This window comes from Coregonus clupeaformis, chromosome 11 (genome assembly GCF_020615455.1).
Source record: "Coregonus clupeaformis isolate EN_2021a chromosome 11, ASM2061545v1, whole genome shotgun sequence".
In the NCBI taxonomy this organism is placed as follows: Eukaryota; Metazoa; Chordata; class Actinopteri; order Salmoniformes; family Salmonidae; genus Coregonus; species Coregonus clupeaformis.
In genome coordinates this window covers 32,006,458-32,026,853 of record NC_059202.1, presented here as the reverse complement: position 1 = coordinate 32,026,853, position 20,396 = coordinate 32,006,458, and the positions used below count along the sequence as shown (strand labels likewise).

Sequence of the window (20,396 nt, the reverse complement as noted above, 5' to 3'; positions counted from 1 at the left end):
AACAAACACCTCACCAGAGGAACACAGTTTTTAGTATTTTAGTTGACGTACGTTTTCTCTTGTTTCCACGTGCCTTCTCTCTCCTCTGCTTCTCTGAGGGAAAGTGTTTCTGTACCAGAGCTTTGAACACACCCCTGAGGAAAAAAGACCAGACACACAGACGGTTATCTTCTCAATCTGACACTGTGGAAGGCTGAAGGGATGTCAAGACAGTTCTGACAGGTTATAGAGATGAGTGACAAGCTCTGATTGGCCTCATCATATGCATTTCATGTCTCCCAGGTTCAGATGGTCCAGACAGGCAGGCAGACATACAGCATTATTTCCAGCCTGACACCCAGGTATGCTCCTGGTTGAACTTGACCGCAGGAACAGATCTGGGATCAGCTTACCCTCCCCAAATCCTAGTCCTTAACCATTATCAGGGAAACAGCTTAACCGACTTTGGATCAGTGTCTAAGGGCAGATTCACCCTACACCCTCAGGTAGTGTGTACTGAGGAAGAAAAGTGAAGGGTTCAGACTGAACCTTTGACTGTAGCTGGAGAGTGACAAATGGGAGTGCTTTCTAACCAGTGAGTGGTCATTCACCCGGCAACAAACAAATGATGTGTGTGAAAACCACAGGCGCGTCAGGCTGGAAAGCCCTGGTTACACTAGATGGAAGCTGTGGTGGTGTGTGTGTGAGTTGAATCAGGGCTGAGCCAAAGATCAATTTGCTCTAATACTATACTTATCCAAGGCTTCAGAGAGCCAAGGGCACAGATACACACACACTTACTCTGCTGCAGATACGAATCTGTCCAGGTGCCCATCGTTCTCGTCCAGGACCTCTCTGGTTCGGGCCTCTCCTGTGGACTGCAGACCGATCACGATGCACTGGGGAGGGGAGAAACAAGACACATGAGCAGAGCATCACACTAAAACATACCAACCAGGAAAAAACATTCAAATGGCTCTATTTCCTTTATCATTTTCTTTGTCCAATCAAATGCTTGGATAATTGTGATAATGCCTCTTGGCCAGAGATTCCCATCTAAATGACAGTCTGTCAGGAATAATTGATTTGCTCAAGGTGTGGAAATGCTGAACCCAAAGATAAGACTTCTATATTTAAAGGTTTAATAGATAAACAATAGACAGATGCATATGGGGAGAGGTTGGTAGCAATCTGCCAACCTCCTCAAGGGAAAGCAGGCAGGCAGGCAGGCAGGCATAAATACTCTTGCTTATCTATTCGTTCCCCAAGTGTTCCGGGCCCCTGATCAAAACATTAATCAAGGTTGTCGAGAGCACTTGGGTCAGGGTGAGCCATACAGTGGGGAAAATAAGTATTTAGTCAGCCACCAATTGTGCAAGTTCTCCCACTTAAAAAGATGAGAGGCCTGTAATTTTCATCATAGGTACACGTCAACTATGACAGACAAAATGAGAAAAAAAAATCCAGAAAATCACATTGTAGGATTTTTAATGAATTTATTTGCAAATGATGGTGGAAAATAAGTATTTGGTCAATAACAAAAGTTTCTCAATACTTTGTTATATACCCTTTGTTGGCAATGACACAGGTCAAACGTTTTCTGTAAGTCTTCACAAGGTTTTCACACACTGTTGCTGGTATTTTGGCCCATTCCTCCATGCAGATCTCCTCTAGAGCAGTGATGTTTTGGGGCTGTCGCTGGGCAACACAGACTTTCAACTCCCTCCAAAGATTTTCTATGGGGATGAGATCTGGAGACTGGCTAGGCCACTCCAGGACCTTGAAATGCTTCTTACGAAGCCACTCCTTCGTTGCCCGGGCGGTGTGTTTGGGATCATTGTCATGCTGAAAGACCCAGCCACGTTTCATCTTCAATGCCCTTGCTGATGGAAGGAGGTTTTCACTCAAAATCTCACGATACATGGCCCCATTCATTCTTTCCTTTACACGGATCAGTCGTCCTGGTCCCTTTGCAGAAAAACAGCCCCAAAGCATGATGTTTCCACCCCCATGCTTCACAGTAGGTATGGTGTTCTTTGGATGCAACTCATCATTCTTTGTCCTCCAAACACGACGAGTTGAGTTTTTACCAAAAAGTTATATTTTGGTTTCATCTGACCATATGACATTCTCCCAATCCTCTTCTGGATCATCCAAATGCACTCTAGCAAACTTCAGACGGGCCTGGACATGTACTGGCTTAAGCAGGGGGACACGTCTGGCACTGCAGGATTTGAGTCCCTGGCGGCGTAGTGTGTTACTGATGGTAGGCTTTGTTACTTTGGTCCCAGCTCTCTGCAGGTCATTCACTAGGTCCCCCCGTGTGGTTCTGGGATTTTTACTCACCGTTCTTGTGATCATTTTGACCCCACGGGGTGAGATCTTGCGTGGAGCCCCAGATCGAGGGAGATTATCAGTGGTCTTGTATGTCTTGCATTTCCTAATAATTGCTCCCACAGTTGATTTCTTCAAACCAAGCTGCTTACCTATTGAAGATTCAGTCTTCCCAGCCTGGTGCAGGTCTACAATTTTGTTTCTGGTGTCCTTTGACAGCTCTTTGGTCTTGGCCATAGTGGAGTTTGGAGTGTGACTGTTTGAGGTTGTGGACAGGTGTCTTTTATACTGATAACAAGTTCAAACAGGTGCCATTAATACAGGTAACGAGTGGAGGACAGAGGAGCCTCTTAAAGAAGAAGTTACAGGTCTGTGAGAGCCAGAAATCTTGCTTGTTTGTAGGTGACCAAATACTTATTTTCCACCATAATTTGCAAATAAATTCATTACAAATCCTACAATGTGATTTTCTGGATTTTTTTTGCTCAATTTGTCTGTCATAGTTGACGTGTACCTATGATGAAAATTACAGGCCTCATCTTTTTAAGTGGGAGAACTTGCACAATTGGTGGCTGACTAAATACTTTTTTCCCCCACTGTATACTAGATGTCTCGATCATTTGAAACCATCAATGGCTGAATTTACAGCCATTGACCCTTGGCCTCAGGGAGGTCACCGAGAGGTCACTTAGGATACCAAGTTCAGCTATATGGTGACTCCTAACCTCTTGGAAGCAAATCAGAGGCTGAGTACAGAGTTAAATAAAGGCTGAATAAATGAACATAACAGTCTCACCTTGCCAGCTTCCAGCTCTTTCTTGGCCAGCTCCACCAGGCAGCGAACCTTGGCGGCGATGCAGAGGTATTTGAAGAAGCGCTGGTGGGACGACCAGAACTGACCCCACAGGGACTTCCTGCTGACCAGACACAGCTCGTCCGCCGCACGCATGAACACGGCCAGAGCCTCCGCCCACTGAGGACAAGCATATATAGGTCAGTTTTCCTGCACACATCTCTTTACATACACAGACAATCTCACATCATCATGTGTTTTAAAACTCAAATATTAAAATCAGGTCCAACAGCAATATGTGCAATGACTTTAATGTGAAAATGATGGAGACCCGCACACTGTTGAAAAAGAGAAATAAATCCAAAACGGAGGCATAAATGCAAAAATAAAGATGTTTTATTGGGACATCACTCTACAATCTGGTCTTTTAGACCCATTACAATCCTGTGTTATTTATTCTATAGGAAATGTTCACATGGTATATGCAAAAGCAAACATTTTGATATTTCTCTGTCCGCTCATGTACTTTAATTAATTTAATGTACTTGTTTGCATGTATAGATTTGCTCACTAGATCATGTGACATATGCAATTCACCTCAAATAGAAGCTTGGCTGTGTGCTCACCATTCACACTGATGATGGCTTGATGCCAAAACTTTAGTATTTTGTTTTCACCTCTTATTTCTGCACTTTTCTGCACAGTGAGCTTTTGGGCACCATGATGTCCCACTAAAACATCTTTATTTTTACATTTAAGCCTCAGTTTTGGATTTATTCCTCTTTTTCGACAGTGTGCGGGTCTCCATCTCTTCCAGCTATCATTTAAATTACTTTGTGTCATGTCTTGACTTGTTTTGAAACGTATCAACGTTGCAACGCATCACTTCTCACTTCTGAGACTTATGTTTTTGTTCTACATTGTCCCTGTCCAAATAAACATAGCAAATAAATTAAATCAACACGCACACACTATCAAGTTAGTCTTACCAGTTTGGCAGCTTTGTTGTAGACCAGTTTGAAGTCGTCATCCAGGCCGATCTCCTCGATGCGGAAGGACACCCCTGAGAAGCTCAGCTGCCGGGCGATGTACATCCCACTCACCTTCATGTCCATGGCAACAATCTCCATGGCCCCCACACCCCTGTCAATCAAAAATCAAACCCACAGACAGCCTGTCAGCGATGCTGAATCCTGGAAGCCAGGACCGGTCTGGTACCCACACCCTTATGAGATGTCATTCTCACAACAGATATTCATATACATTTGAATAATAAGATACAGGTAATACAGTGACATAAATCAGGTAAATGACGTGTGGAATAAGGTCAGACCTCTTCTCGATGGCGTGCAGGAAGTCATCGAAGGTCTTGAATGGCGTGCCCTCACCCCAGATTCCCAGGCGGCTCATATAGATCATGTTCTTTGGCTCAGAGGCACCTGGAGGGAGACAGAGAAGCAGGGGTGAGAGAGAGAGGGAGGGAGAGAGAGAGAGTAGCTAAGAGACTCAGATAAATGTAAAGAAAGACAGGGAGAGAGAGGAAGAGGCAAGACACATACAGTCTGAATGAGATGAAAAAGGGAAAAACTGAGATAGGAACAGGTAGACAAACAGTCCTAAAGTACAGGCATTGTGAGAAGGAGCGATAGTGAAAGTGAAAACAAACAGTGGTCCAGGTACAGTGTGAGAAAGGCCCACCTGTGGCACTGGCGTAAACCACCCTGGCCAGCGGCAGGTTGTGCTGCAGGTCCAGCACGGCCTTGCCCATCTTGGTGGACGTGGCATTCTTGGCCTTGTGGCATTCGTCAAACACAATCTAGGAACACAGTCAAGGGCAAAGTACTGCAGCTACAATGTGAACTGTAAACATTGAGGTATGCTCCCCTATCACTAGTTACTGGGCTAGATGCCATGCTAGAACTGACAAAAGTGGCAATATCATCCAAACTATTGATCAAGTATGTTCTTATTTTAGGGTTTGGGGTTAGTAATTATTAGCGGATAAAAGATGAAGTACTTCCTTTCTTCTAAAATGGCCAGCTAGATACTAACTATTCAGTATACTTCAGGTAATGGTGGTCATAAAGGATACAACTCCATCAAAGCCAGGCTTGCACCAGTCCAGGATCTGCTTGAGTCTGGTGCGGTGCTGCCCCCCTGCTTGGCTCTCCCCGATCAGCGCAGAGTATGTCGCAAACAGGACTCCTTCTGAGGTAGCTGTGTCGCCATACTTTATCTACATGGAAATAACACAATCACAGGTTACGCCAGGGAAAGACATTCAGTATATCTGATGGATACGAATGATTGAGAATGAATATTGTTCTGGAGTGTGGTTTGCTTTTCCTTAAACACTCACTTTGTTTAAGGCATGCACAGGAATAGTGGGAGCATCTATGTCTTTGAGATCTCTCTCTGCGTCGTATTTCAGGTCATTGGATACACTGAACCTGTGTGGGGAAAGAGGAGAATGAGAGCATCTTTACAAAACAATTGTGGAGCACAACTGAATAGGTTTGTTTTAGAGTTTGTAGTAATCAATAGCACTGACTATCAGTGATGGTTCTAATGTAGGTCACAAAGGCCCCTTCCTGAAGCAATATCCACTACAACTAACGTTTTACAATCAAAACCATTCAATCTAAATCTGTTAGACAGGGAGATCCGCACCTACATAATGGTAGGAGAAACCTATTAGGTAGGGAGAAACAGAGCTAGGCTGGGTAATGTATTGTGTGGAGTAATAGTACGAGAAATCTTGTGTCTTACCATAATGCTTTCTTCCTTCCTTTTAGGTAATTCTCTAGGATGATGCCGGCCACCGTGCGGCCCTTACCCACTCCGGCCCCGTCTCCTATCAGGAAGCCTGCTCTCTGGTTGTTCTGCAGGATTACCTCGTGTTGCTAGGAACACATAGGGAGCACAGTGTCACTCATGTGTCCTCGCACTATCAAGTAGAAACACTAACGAACACTTCACATTCTAGTCATCTAGTAGACACTTATGAAGACCGGGAATGAATAAAACAACAGCATCCCATTGAACAAACGTCTTACACAGAGAGATATCAAAAGCACAGCTGAAGTAGGTAATACAACAAAAACAGTTGTTTAAAACCATTGTATAAACAACCCTTTTTTGCATGACCCACATACTGTAGTTCCCAAGAACAAACTTGAACTTGTTCCGGTCAGACCAGATGTGTGAGGTTAGGGGTCAGAGGTGATCGAGAGGTGTGTTACCTGGCATGCGTAGATGACGGCCTCTAGCTGCAGGGCAGAGAGCAGGCCACAGTTGATGGTGGAGTCAGGAATGGACAGAGTGTAGGTGATGTCAGGAGGAGGGACGCTGGACAGTGTGTTGGTCTCCACCACTATGTCTGGGTGGGAGATCCCTATGGTGGCTGAGGAAGGACAAAATAGATTAAAGATTGAATAGACAGACAAAACCTTACTCAGCCCCTCACAGACTAACTACCAGTATCAGATGGTATTATTCTTTTATTATGAGGAAACTGTGTGTACTAATACCACAGAAAAATATTACTATTGCAACATTAGAATTCCTTCCACAAAGGAAACTAATAAAACAGGATAAATAGGTTAGTGTAGGGCAGCGTACATTTGGATGGTTTGTAGTCGGCGTAGGTGTCTACATGTCCCAGCTCCTCAGTCTCCTCCTCCTCCTCCTCTGCCTCCTCCTCTGCCGGAGTCTGGGTTCTCTGAGCCTGCAGAAGCAAGGGGACATAGGACATTTAGTTAATATCCTGTCCATTACTGGTCTCCTCGTCATCTACACTGATATGATAGAACTGGACAGGTGAAAGCAAATGCCCCTGTTTTCGTTTCAGATCAGTGCAGATGAGGAAGAGATGTCAGTAAAATATCCTCAACCAACTGGACAAGACAAAACAAGATAGATGTGAGGTGAAATGAACAAACTAAATATTTGTGGATGGTTACAAGTCAAAGGGTGGACAGATTGCTAATTGGACATAATTAACCTAGAGTTACTTGTCCTGATGTTAATTAGTTAGGTTAATTCATAAGGTGAATTAATTCATGTCAATTGGGAGCCTGATTGGACATCAGATCATTGGCCTGCAGTGTTTCTAGGAGGGACTCTGAAGATCAAAGCCTCACATATGAAGCTTCATTTTGACAGAGAAGTTACCAAAACCGACCGTTTTACTCAATATATTATTTCAAAACCTGTTTTTGGAACGGCCGCAAAAATACAGCAACAATTCACTTGAATTAAAATATTTACGCCAATCTCATTTTGAATTTAGTGCCGCATATTTAAAATGATGCAGTCAGTGTTGGCTCCATCTCCACATTCTTATGCCTGTGAAAATGGGGCCCTCAGTCAGTCACTTGACTAATTTAGGTCTGATTAGATTTGGAGGGTTGAGGCTACCTGGTATCCTCCCAAAGGTGGGGTGCTGATAATGGCTGAGATATCCTCAAAACTGCTCAAACCCTGAAACCTGTTGGCATTCAGCTGCAGGGAGAACAAACAAAAACAAATGAAAAGATGTCAGTCACACAGTGGTGAGTGAGTGTGTGTCAAGAATGTGGGAACTTCTGGAAACACACAACATAAGAGAGAGTGATTAGTTATCTTGACAGTGACAGTCAGCTAGATAATGAGTCAGCTAGATAATGGAGAAAATAACAACAGAATCAATAGAAAAAATACAAAGACTCAAACTACTCAAACGTTCCCATTTCTGAGTTTATTCGATAAGATGCCCTCTATACAGAGATGGGTTGTAAACATATCTGACCCTGGATCAGTGGTTAGAGGCAACATTTACCAACTGCCCTACTGTACATTTTATGTGTATTTGAGAATTGCTGTTTAGTGTTAAGCACACAGACATTTTGTCTTTTATTTTTTTTGAGTGAGTGTGTATGTGTGGGTATGAGCATAGTGGTGTTAGTTATCTAGGTAGTAGTGTGTGGTGAAGCATGTACAGTGCCGTCAGAAAGTATTCACACCCCTTGACTTTTTCCACAATTTGTTGTGCTACAGCCTGAATTTAAAATTGATTAAATTGAGATTTTTGGTCACTGGCCTACACATAATATCCCATATTGTCAAAGTGGAATTGTTTTTGTTAAATGTTTACAAATTAATAAAAAAATTAAAAGCTGAAATGTCTTGAGTCAATAAGTAATCAACTTTTTTATTATGGCAAGTCTAAATAAGGTGTAAACATTTGCTTAAGAAGTCCTATAATAAATGGCATGTTTAACATGATTTTAAATGACTACCTCATCTCTGTACCCCACACATACAATTATCTGTAAGGTCCCTCAGTCGAGCAGTGAATTTCAAACACAGATTCAAGCACAAAGACCAGGGAGGTTTTCCAATGCCTTGCAAAGAAGGGCACCTATTGGTAGATGGGTAAAAAAATGTAAAAGTAGACACTGAATATCCCTTTGAGTATGGTGAAGTTATGAATTACAATTTGGATCGTGTATCAATACACCCAGTCACTACAAAGCCACAGGTGTCCTTCCTAACTCAGTTGCCGGAGAGGAAGGAAGCCGCTCAGGGATTTCACCATGAGACCAATGGTGATTTTAAAACAGTTAAGAGTTAAACGGCTGTGATAGAAGGATGGATCAACAACATTGTAGTTACTCCACAATCTAACCTAAGTAAAAAGAAGGAAGCCTGTACAGAATTCCCCAAAATGCATCCTGTTTGTAACAAGGTACTAAAGTAATGCCACAAAAAAATATGGCAAAGCAATTAATGCAATGGAGCTAAGCATAGGCACAATCCTAGAGGAAAACCTGGTTCAGTCTGCTTCCCACCAGACACTGGGAGATGAATTCACCTTTCAGCAGGACAATAACCTCAAACACAAGGCCAAATCTACACTGGAGTTGCTTACCAAGTAGACAGTGAACGTTCTGAGCTGGCCGAGCTACAGTTTTGACTTAAATCTACTTTAAAATCTATGGCAAGACCTGAAAATGGTTGACTTGCAATGATCAACAACCAATTTGCTAGAGCTTGAAGAATTTTGAAAATAATAAAAATGGGTAAATGTTGCACAATCCAGGTGTGGAAAGTTCTTAGAGACTTACCCAGAAAGACTCACAGCAGTAATCTCTGCCAAAGGTGCTTGTACAAAGTATTGACTCAGGGGTGTGAATACTTATGTAAATTAGATATTTCTGTATTTCATTTTCAATACATTTACAAAAATATGCCATTTAGCAGACGCTTTTATCCAAAGTGACTTACAGTCATGCGTGCATACATTATTTTAATTTTTTTGTGTATGGGTGGTCCCGGGGATCGAACCCACTACCCTGGCATTACAAGCGCTGTGCTCTACCAGCTGAGCTACAGAGGATTATGGGGTATTGTGCGTAAATGGGTGAGAAAAAAAATAATATTGAATCCATTGTGAATTCAAGCTGTAACAACTAAATGAGGAATACGTCAAGGGGTATGAGTACTTTATGAAGGCACTGCTGCATGTTTCATTGTTTTGTGTGAGAAAAAGAAAACGTCTTATGTGTGTGTTTTCTGACGTGTTTATTTCTGTGTGTGAGTGTGTATGAATGAGACATAAAAAAGTGAGAGAGAGTCTCTGTGTGCGTGTGTGTAGTCAGGTCCCCTCACCTCCAGCTGGCTCGGTGCTGGTGTGTTTATGTCCCATATCGTGGGCACGTGGGCCAGGTTGTCTGTGGGGATGAAGACCTGGGCATCGGCGTACTCTGACAGAGAGTCGGCCGGAGAGGAGAACAGAGAGTTGGAGAGGTCATCGATGCAGGATAGGTCCTGGAAACAGAGACAGGGCAACAAACAGAAAAAATATGTTAGTTCATTCTCTCCTTTCTGGATCAAGTTAGTGCTGCTGGCACCTTTCCATATTGTAGCAGATTCCATGGGGTATAACAAGGACAGTTCTTTATCTTTGTACTGTGGGATTATTCATTGGTTTATAGTACCCTGTTAAACATTGTTATTAGAAAAAAATATCCAATGCCAAAGAGTACACACTGTACAATCAAACTGCTTCGAGTATATTTTGAATATTCATTATGCAATATACAGTGGGGAAAACAAGTATTTAGTCAGCCACCAATTGTGCAAGTTCTCCCACTTAAAAAGATGAGAGAGGCCTGTAATTTTCATCATAGGTACACGTCAACTATGACAGACAAAATGAGATTTTTTTCTCTCCTGAAAATCACATTGTAGGATTTTTTATGAATTTATTTGCAAATTATGGTGGAAAATAAGTATTTGGTCAATAACAAAAGTTTCTCAATACTTTGTTATATACCCTTTGTTGGCAATGACACAGGTCAAACGTTTTCTGTAAGTCTTCACAAGGTTTTCACACACTGTTGCTGGTATTTTGGCCCATTCCTCCATGCAGATCTCCTCTAGAGCAGTGATGTTTTGGGGCTGTCGCTGGGCAACACAGACTTTCAACTCCCTCCAAAGATTTTCTATGGGGTTGAGATCTGGAGACTGGCTAGGCCACTCCAGGACCTTGAAATTCTTCTTACGAAACCCCTCCTTCGTTGCCCGGGCGGTGTGTTTGGGATCATTGTCATGCTGAAAGACCCAGCCACGTTTCATCTTCAATGCCCTTGCTGATGGAAGGAGGTTTTCACTCAAAATCTCACGATACATGGCCCCATTCATTCTTTCCTTTACACGGATCAGTCGTCCTGGTCCCTTTGCAGAAAAACAGCCCCAAAGCATGATGTTTCCACCCCCATGCTTCACAGTAGGTATGGTGTTCTTTGGATGCAACTCAGCATTCTTTGTCCTCCAAACACGACGAGTTGAGTTTTTACCAAAAAGTTCTAATTTGGTTTCATCTGACCATATGAAATTCTCCCAATCCTCTTCTGGATCATCCAAATGCACTGTAGCAAACTTCAGACGGGCCTGGACATGTACTGGCTTAAGCAGGGGGACACGTCTCGCACTGCAGGATTTGAGTCCCTGGCGGCGTAGTGTGTTACTGATGGTAGGCTTTGTTACTTTGGTCCCAGCTCTCTGCAGGTCATTCACTAGGTCCCCCTGTGTGGTTCTGGGATTTTTGCTCACCGTTCATGTGATCATTTTGACCCCACAGGGTGAGATCTTGCGTGGAGCCCCAGATCGAGGGAGATTATCAGTGGTCTTGTATGTCTTCCATTTCCTAATAATTGCTCCCACAGTTGATTTATTCAAACCAAGCTGCTTACCTATTGCAGATTCAGTCTTCCCAGCCTGGTGCAGGTCTACAATTTTGTTTCTGGTGTCCTTTGACAGCTCTTTGGTCTTGGCCATAGTGGAGTTTGGAGTGTGACTGTTTGAGGTTGTGGACAGGTGTCTTTTATACTGATAACAAGTTCAAACAGGTGCCATTAATACAGGTAACGAGTGGAGGACAGAGGAGCCTCTTAAAGAAGAAGTTACAGGTCTGTGAGAGCCAGAAATCTTGCTTGTTTGTAGGTGACCAAATACTTGTTTTCCACCATAATTTGCAAATAAATTCATTAAAAATCCTACAATGTGATTTTCTGATTTTTTTTCTCTCAATTTGTCTGTCATAGTTGACGTGTACCTATGATGAAAATTGCAGGCCTCTCTCATCTTTTTAAGTGGGAGAACTTGCACAATTGGTGGCTGACTAAATACTTTTTTCCCCCACTGTAATATATTATGCATGATGATTTTGTGAGAACAAATTTGACCTAAATCATATTTTCCAAGCATAACAGAGCAGTTGTGCTCCTCATACAGAGTGGATGGGTGGATGGGAGGGAGGACAGAGGGTCATCCCACGGACATAATGACACACTAGGCCTGGTCCTCAGCCAACATACCACTCTCTCTGGAGAGCACAGCCTAATTAGACAGATGTGAGCGTGTGTGTGGAGCGTCTGGGTCTCTCAATTCAGGCATGGCTGCCTTCCAGGCCCTCTCCATTCATATCGCAGCGGCTCCATTTGCCATGTTCACTAACTACCTCCCACAGGCACCCCGAGAACTATAAACATGGACCCAGAGAGAGGGTGGGCGAGAGAGACAAGCCCCATGGAGGAGATGCCATGTCTAGGACCCAACACTGTGTGTGTGTGTGTGTGTGTGAGAGAGCGAGAGAGAGAAGGTGTGGGTGTGTGGTGATGTAATACACACGTGTGCTCGTAAATGTATTTGTGTGAGTTTATGTACTGTATGTGTGAGTGCGTGCTTAAATACATTTGTTGGTAACTATGTGTATAGTGTTCCCACAGTATGATTGGCTGGTCGGTCATTGGTAGCGGTTCCCACACCCCCACACTTCAGTTCAGTGGAACCACCCAGAGGCCAACGAATCAACTTAGCCCAGCGTTGCATAACAAGAGCAGGGGCTCCAACCACAGATGACCCAGCAGCCCAAGACAGATATACCCCATGGAATAAAACACTATCTATCTAATATCAAAGGACTGACCAGGGATAGCAGGTAGGACACTCTGTCCACTGTCCAGCACAGTAAGAACCTACAGCAGAGCAATACACTCAAAATGTAGCCTAATAAAGAATGGAAAACATGCTTGTCTCACAAGCTGTTACTGAAACAAGTTCAACGGTCAAGAAGAACACAGTTGTGCTGTATACATTACTAGATCATGTAGGAAGAAGGGGCCTAGCCAGGGTGACTAGACTCTACAAACTACAGAACATACACTATATATACACAAAAGTATGTGGACACCCCTTCAAATTAGTGGATTCGGCTATTTCAGCCACACCCGTTGCTGACAGGTGTATAAAATCGAGCACACACCCATGTAATCTCCATAGACAAACATTGGCAGTAGAATGGCCTTACTGAAGAGCTCAGTGACTTTCAACGTGGCACCGTCATAGGATGCCACCATTCCAACAAGTTAGTTTGTCAAATTTCTGCCCTGTTAGAGCTGCCCCGGTCAACTGTAAGTGCTGTTATTGTGAAATGGAAACGTCTAGGAGCAACAACGGCTCAGCCGCAATGTGGTAGGACACACAAGCTCACAGAACGGGACCACGAGTGCTGAAACGTGTAGTGCGTACAAATCGCCTGTCCTCGGTTGCAACACTCACTACCAAGTTCCAAACGGCCCCTGGAAGCAACGTCAGCACAATAACTTTTCGTTGAGAGCTTCATGTAATGGGTTTCCATGGCCGAGCAGCCGCACACAAGCCTAAGATCACCATGTACAATGCCAAGCGTCGGCTGGAGTGGTTTAAAGCTCGCCGCCATTGTACTCTGGAGCAGTGGAAACGCGTTCTCTGGAGTAATGAATCCGGTTTCACTATCTGGCAGTCCGACGGACTAATCTGTGTTTGGCGGATGCCAGGAGAACGTTACCTGCCCCAATGCATAGTGCCAACTGTAAAGTTTGGTGGAGGAGGAATAATGGTTCAGGCTCCTAAGTTCCAGTGAAGGGAAATCTTAACACGACAGCATTCAATGACATTCTACAGTGAGGGAAAAAAGTATTTGATCCCCTGCTGATTTTGTATGTTTGCCCATTGACAAAGAAATGATCAGTCTATAATTTTAATGGTAGGTTTATTTGAAAAGTGAGAGACAGAATAACAACAAAAAAATCCAGAAAAACACGTCACAAATTTTATAAATTGATTTGCATTTTAATGAGGGAAATAAGTATTTGACCCCTCTGCAAAACATGACTTAGTACTTGGTGGCAAAACCCTTGTTGGCAATCACAGAGGTCAGACGTTTCTTGTAGTTGGCCACCAGGTTTGCACACATCTCAGGAGGGATTTTGGCCCACTCCTCTTTGCAGATCTTCTCCAAGTCATTAAGGTTTCGAGGCTGACGTTTGGCAACTCGAACCTTCAGCTCCCTCCTCAGATTTTCTATGGGATTAAGGTCTGGAGACTGGCTAGGCCACTCCAGGACCTTAATGTGCTTCTTCTTGAACCACTCCTTTGTTGCCTTGGCCGTGTGTTTTGGGTCATTGTCATGCTGGAATATCCATCCACGACCCATTTTCAATGCCCTGGCTGAGGGAAGGAGGTTCTCACCCAAGATTTGATGGTACATGGCCCCGTCCATCGTCCCTTTGATGCGGTGAGGTTGTCCTGTCCCCTTAGCAGAAAAACATAATGTTTCCTCCTCCATGTTTGACGGTGGGGATGGTGTTCTTGGGGTCATAGGCAGCATTCCTCCTCCTCCAAACACGGCGAGTTGAGTTGATGCCAAAGAGCTCCATTTTGGTCTCATCTGACCACAACACTTTCACCCAGTTCTCCTCTGAATCATTCACATGGTCATTGGCAAACTTCAGACGGGCATGTATATGTGCTTTCTTGAGCAGGGGGACCTTGCGGGCGCTGCAGGATGTCAGTCCTTCACGGCGTAGTGTGTTACCAATTGTTTTCTTGGTGACTATGGTCCCAGCTGCCTTGAAATCATTGACAAGATCCTCCCGTGTAGTTCTGAGCTGATTCCTCACCGTTCTCATGATCATTGCAACTCCACGAGGTGAGATCTTGCATGGAGCCCCAGGCCGAGGGAGATTGACAGTTATTTTGTGTTTCTTCCATTTGCGAATAATCGCACCAACTGTTGTAAAGTTCTCACCAAGCTGCTTGGCGATGGTCTTGTAGCCCATTCCAGCCTTGTGTAGGTCTACAATCTTGTCCCTGACATCCTTGGAGAGCTCTTTGGTCTTGGCCATGGTGGAGAGTTTGGAATCTGATTGATTGATTGCTTCTGTGGACAGGTGTCTTTTATACAGGTAACAAACTGAGATTAGGAGCACTCCCTTTAAGAGTGTGCTCCTAATCTCAGCTCGTTACCTGTATAAAAGGACACCTGGGAGCCAGAAATCTTTCTGATTGAGAGGGGGTCAAATACTTATTTCCCTCATTAAAATGCAAATCAATTTATAACATTTTTGACATGCGTTTTTCTGGATTTTTGTTTTGTTATTCTGTCTCTCACTGTTCAAATAAACCTACCATTAAAATTAGACTGATCATTTCTTTGTCAGTGGGCAAACGTACAGAATCAGCAGGGGATCAAATACTTTTTTCCCTCACTGTAGATGATTCTGTGCTTCCAACTTTGTTGCAACAGTTTGGGGAAGGCCCTTTCCAGTTTCAGAATGACAATGCCCCCGTGCACAAAGCGAGGTCCATACAGAAATAGTTTGTTGAGATCGGTGTGGAAGAACTTGACTGGCATGCACAGAGCCCTGACCTCAACTCCATCAATCACCTTTGGGATGAATTGGAATGCCGACTGCGAGCCAGGCCTAATCGCCCAACATCAGTGCCCGACCTCACTAATGCTCTTGTCTGAATGGAAGCAAGTCCCCACAGCAATGTTCCAACATCTAGTGGAAATCATTCCCAGAAGAGTGGAGGCTGTTATAGCAGCAAAGGGGAGACCAACTCCATATTAATGTCCATGATTTCGGAATGAGATGTTCGATGAGCAGGTGTCCACATACACTACATTACCAAAAAGTATGTACACACCCCAGGCTGGGAGGTTTCACTACCGACCAGCGAGGACAGGAGAGGGACTTTAACAGGCAGGATAGCAGCTCTAAGGGAACCCTAAGGGGGCTAGAAGCCGGCCAACAGCCCCTCGCTTCTGCCAGTGGGTCTGTGTGTGTGTGTCTACAAGGTTAGAGGAGCAGGATGAGTGATGTGGTTATGTGTGTGTGTGATGTGTGTGTCTTGGGGGTGGTAAAGAGCTCCTAAAGAGAGCTTTTTCAAGGGCACAGCACTCAGCTAATCAGTGTTTACTGGAAGCACTCTTATTACACTCCTGGTTGTGTCGTGCGTGCACTCGTGCATGTGTTAGCTCTGCTAGGGCAAGATCAGACTTGAGCTCCGAAAGCAGCCTCTTGAAGTTTTGTGTCTGTGGACAGCTAAATGGAACAGCTGCATTTTTTGTGTGTGACAGAAGAGAATGGGGGAAGAGAAGCCGAGACGATCCCTGGAAACTCTCCCCAATCCATCAGTCCCCCTCCCTCCTCATCCCACCATCATTCCAAGAAACATGGCTGTTCCGGCAGATGACTGATTCGTAAACAAGGAGGAACAAAATGTAACCAGAGGCAGAGACATATACAACCCCCGCTCAGTAGTTCCTACAGTGGAAACACAAGCTTAGTGATGAATTCCGTCCTACAGTGAACATAAGGAAGAAAGGGCTTCATACTCTCTTACAATAGAAACTAGGCATCCTACATTACTGCTCCTACCTGCAATTAGGCCCAGCACAAAAAAGACCAGATTATGTAACATACACTTACCACTTTATATTAAGACATTTTGTTTATTGATTGACAAATTCATATTGTCATGTTTTCATGAACAGTCATATATCAGAAATAATTATGTTCTTCTCCCCACAACTCCAGCCCTCTTGCTCAGACAGGACGAACCTTATCATCAAAGCGAAGATGAGAGGGCTGCCAGCCTTTCCCTCTCAGAGCCAGGAGAATAGCTTTGATTATGAACAAACAGAAACAGTTCCCTACCCAAAACATCAAACATCATGGCCGAGGTCGTTCTTCTCTAAATCACCAAACAATTGGACCCCCAGCTCCACTAATCTCCACTCACAGAGAGCGAGAGGAGAGGGAGAGAGAATATCCAGAGCAGACTGGAATGTAATTTTCTTAATAAATGTGAAGCAAGGCAAGTGTGACTGTCAAAGCATTTGTTCCTGCAACTAAGATTATGTTATGTGAGGCAGAGATAAGGCCTGAATTCTAACTGCACTGATGGTAATCTGGCCTTCCATAGGCACAGCCTGCCTGGCTCCTAATCCTGCCTCCTCACAGGATAAAACACGGAGATGGCAGAGTGAGTGAGTGATTGAGTGAGAGAGAGAGAGGAGGGGAAACATGGAGAAATCTGTGAATGAGTGAGTGGTGTGTGCGCGTACATGCAGGCTCACGTGTGTGAGTGAGTGAGTGGTAGCAGACAATGTATGGCCTTTGTGAGAGAAAATGTTTTCAGAGTGAAAACCCAGGACAAGTTGTGCGTTCATTTACAAAACGGCAGAGCTATTTTCCAGTTTGTCGGTCAGTCCTCATATCATCACACAAAGCCAGTCCATCGCAGGTTCCTCTTCCACTTCAGTTTCTCCGTTTTAGTGCTTAACCCAGCGTTCTCCTTTTCCCATCATCCCGACCCACACGCAGAGGAAAACCACATTCATCCCCATATATACAGTACCTGTAGGCCCCCTTTTCACAATCATTCAGTGACATGATACAACCTCCTGGCTGTGACCACTGAGACACACACACACACACACACACACACACACACACACACGCAGTAAATTGTGTTTGAGAGCCTGGGATAATGGCAGTTGTCTGGCTTCATTGAGTAATGGAAACATTGAGAGTGAAGAATCGCTGCAATTAGCATCCCTGTCAGAGAGCAAGGCAAGGGATACACTGCTGGGTCTGAGATGATCGTGTTGACTGCCTTCTGAGTTAAAGCAGCACTGCCAAAGCCATCAGACATGAATCACTCACAAATATCTGTATTTGTTGTTAATTAGGCCATCTTATATAGAACTTACAATTGAGTCATTTAGCTAGCCGACATTCTTGTTTTCCTTGTCATGTGAAGTAAACACTTTGAATAACAAAACAAAAGTCCTGTCTCTCTCACAAATTCTACAGGGGAAACATGGCCAAGGAGTCCACAAGAATAAATGTAAACCATGAAATCATCATTTATCAGCGTTGTGACTATGTGTACATCACTTAATGCCAACCGAGGCATCCAGGGAGGAGGGGAAAGCCTTTCCGAACAGAATGAAAATAACGATAGTAGCTTTACATAGCAGGCTTGTGATAAGACATGAGGCTGGTCATTGTTGAACAACTTTAGAAGGCATGGCTCTTCTCTGTTCAGCTCTAGAAGATATGTCTATCTTTTCAGGAAGTCTAACATACAAGAGTGTTTCCCTCTTGCCCATTTCAGCTCTAGGATGAAGTTGCCCGTATTACACTGATTTTAGGTCAGTTTGACATTTTATCCACTAATAGTAAAAGGTTTTTATTTGGTGGTGTGGATAAGATGATCCTAGGTCTATGTATCAGGGCAGCTTATACCTCCTCCTCCCCAGAGGGAATAAGCAGAATTTCTGAAGCCCTAACCACCACCACTTCTTCCTCCTCCTCCGAGGGAATAAGCAGACTTCCTGAAACCCTAACCACAACCATCACTTCTTCCTCCTGCTGTAGCTAGTGTTTTTAGCAGAATGACAACACACAGACTCAAATGAACTAGCATTACCAGTCTCTGTTTCCTTCTTTCTTCTTTTCTCTCCACTGCTGTGTGGTCTATTAAAGTCAATCAATTGTACAGCCTTATCAAATCATGGCCCTTTTAAATCCCATGGCATTAGGTCAGGAGCCAAGTGGTTCTGTGATGTTCCAATATGCCAGCCTGTGTGAACTCAAGTTGTTGACATCACAGTCCACAGTGCTGGATGCCAACACTGCTGGTTGAAACACTCCCAATAGCAGTAGCTTGTGTGGAAACAACTTACCCTCACCCAATCCTAACCTTGTAATTCCAAGCAGGGGATGTAAAACAGACCTTAAATCAGTGTCTGTCTGGGACAGGGGTCAGCAACTGTTGTGTAGGAGGGACGCCAGGAGGAGGCGGCCCCACCTGTCTCCAGTGTTCTGTGTGGGTCATGTGGTCCCTGTATGGAACCCAGTCCCTACTGCTGTCACCAGAGCCTGATGGATGGCCTGGGAGGCCCGGGGCCACAGAGCAGCCTGGATTATTTTATCCCAGCCAGTCTACGTTACCCACATCACCTAACATGCTGTACAGGGACACCCACAGAGGCCTTCACGTCCTGCCCAGCCACAGGAAAGAAGGTAAGCTGGCCTCTGGAACTTTCCAATGCTTCCACACTTTTCAATAATATAAGGATGTCATGTCAGGCCATCATATTATAATGATTAAAATAATAAATAATACAGTTGGCTATGAGGCCTGCTGAGATGGCTGTCTGTTTTGGGTTGGCAGGGAGAGAACGGGAGACTCTCAGGCTGTGTCCTCCATTGAAAGTGGAGGGGCAGTAGGGCACAACGATCCTCTTATTCCAACAACAGCACCACCATAAAATGTATTCAGACGGGTACAACGTTAAGATAAGAGAAATGTAATGTAGAAATTTCTGTTCTACACACCAGAGAATAATGTATGGTCTACATAACACATTTCTATCTGAATGTTATGCAATGCTCAATTCTCGTACATGGAACACCTCTTCTTCCCTGCAACAAGAATGAGCTCACAGTCAACTTAGTCGGCTTGAATAAGAAATCTGAATAAGCCCTGACTATGGTTCAAGAAATGACAACAGAGTCAGTCACGCGATAGGGAAGAAGGTTAGCCCAATTGGAGGGCAGCAGTCAGCAGCCCCAGTGATCTCTCTGTCTGTATCTATGGGCTCTGCCAAGAGGAAGTACAAAAGGGCTGGGTGGAGAGCAGCTGGCACACACTGGGAGCATGTCAATAGTCTAATGTGGCCTACAGGTCCTGGTTTCTTTATCTACTTTATCGGATTATGCACTGTAAAGAACTTGACAGGTGATATCACTTTTTTTTAATGGTAGATATTCATATCATCCATCTTTCCTTCTTTCTTTTTGCAGAACAGTGCAGATGAGAGAAAGGAAGCGAAAGAAGGAAGGAACTTCAGAGTATTGAAGCATCATTGTTCCAAGATGGCGTAGCAGTGCGGTCGTGTACTCTTGTGTGTCCGTGTAAATAGCCAGTTTTTTCTTTTTTTTGTCTTTTGTTGTATATATTCCCCTATCACACTTTATCCTTCTACTAAATATACTTTCCTGCAACCCACCTCACTCAATGTGGAATGGATTCTATTATTTACTTACCTTTTATCTAGAATCTCCAGTTGAAACTAGCTAGCCAGCTAACTAACTACTTGCTATTAGCCACCGTTAGCGGTTTTCACCCAGAACATCAGATTTTCTGCCGGAATAACTGAATCACTGGACCTTAACACCGGATCGCAACCAGCTAGCCGCAACCGAATGGATGTTGCTGTTGGCTAATCACCACTGCCCCCGAAGCAAGCACCAGTTAGCCTTGAGCTAGCCTCGAGCCAGGCCCATATCCCGGCTATCTACCACTACCGGACGGGAGTAGCCAGCTAACTAGCTACTTGCTATTAGCCACCGTTAGCGGGTTTATTTCTCCATTGTCTGTGGCCTGCACTACCTACCAGCCAGCT

General features: G+C 44.1%; 1 protein-coding gene across 3 annotated transcripts in view; it reads right to left on the bottom strand.

The window, feature by feature from the left end:
- The window catches only part of LOC121576782 (protein strawberry notch homolog 2), a 124,376-nt gene that overhangs the window by 13,792 nt on the left and 90,188 nt on the right, over nt 1-20,396 (bottom strand). For 2 of the 3 annotated variants that reach the window (XM_041890236.2, XM_041890237.2), the window contains exons 5-17: nt 9,758-9,916; nt 7,526-7,609; nt 6,728-6,833; nt 6,349-6,509; nt 5,876-6,009; nt 5,466-5,556; nt 5,199-5,342; nt 4,805-4,922; nt 4,440-4,545; nt 4,096-4,249; nt 3,110-3,286; nt 781-878; nt 52-134 (exon numbers count right to left, since the gene is read on the bottom strand). In XM_041890236.2, the coding sequence (XP_041746170.1) occupies nt 52-134; nt 781-878; nt 3,110-3,286; nt 4,096-4,249; nt 4,440-4,545; nt 4,805-4,922; nt 5,199-5,342; nt 5,466-5,556; nt 5,876-6,009; nt 6,349-6,509; nt 6,728-6,833; nt 7,526-7,609; nt 9,758-9,916 (1,615 nt within the window). The remainder of the gene's footprint in view (nt 1-51; nt 135-780; nt 879-3,109; nt 3,287-4,095; nt 4,250-4,439; nt 4,546-4,804; nt 4,923-5,198; nt 5,343-5,465; nt 5,557-5,875; nt 6,010-6,348; nt 6,510-6,727; nt 6,834-7,525; nt 7,610-9,757; nt 9,917-20,396) is intronic. The other variant, XM_041890238.2, reaches the window with a different exon arrangement.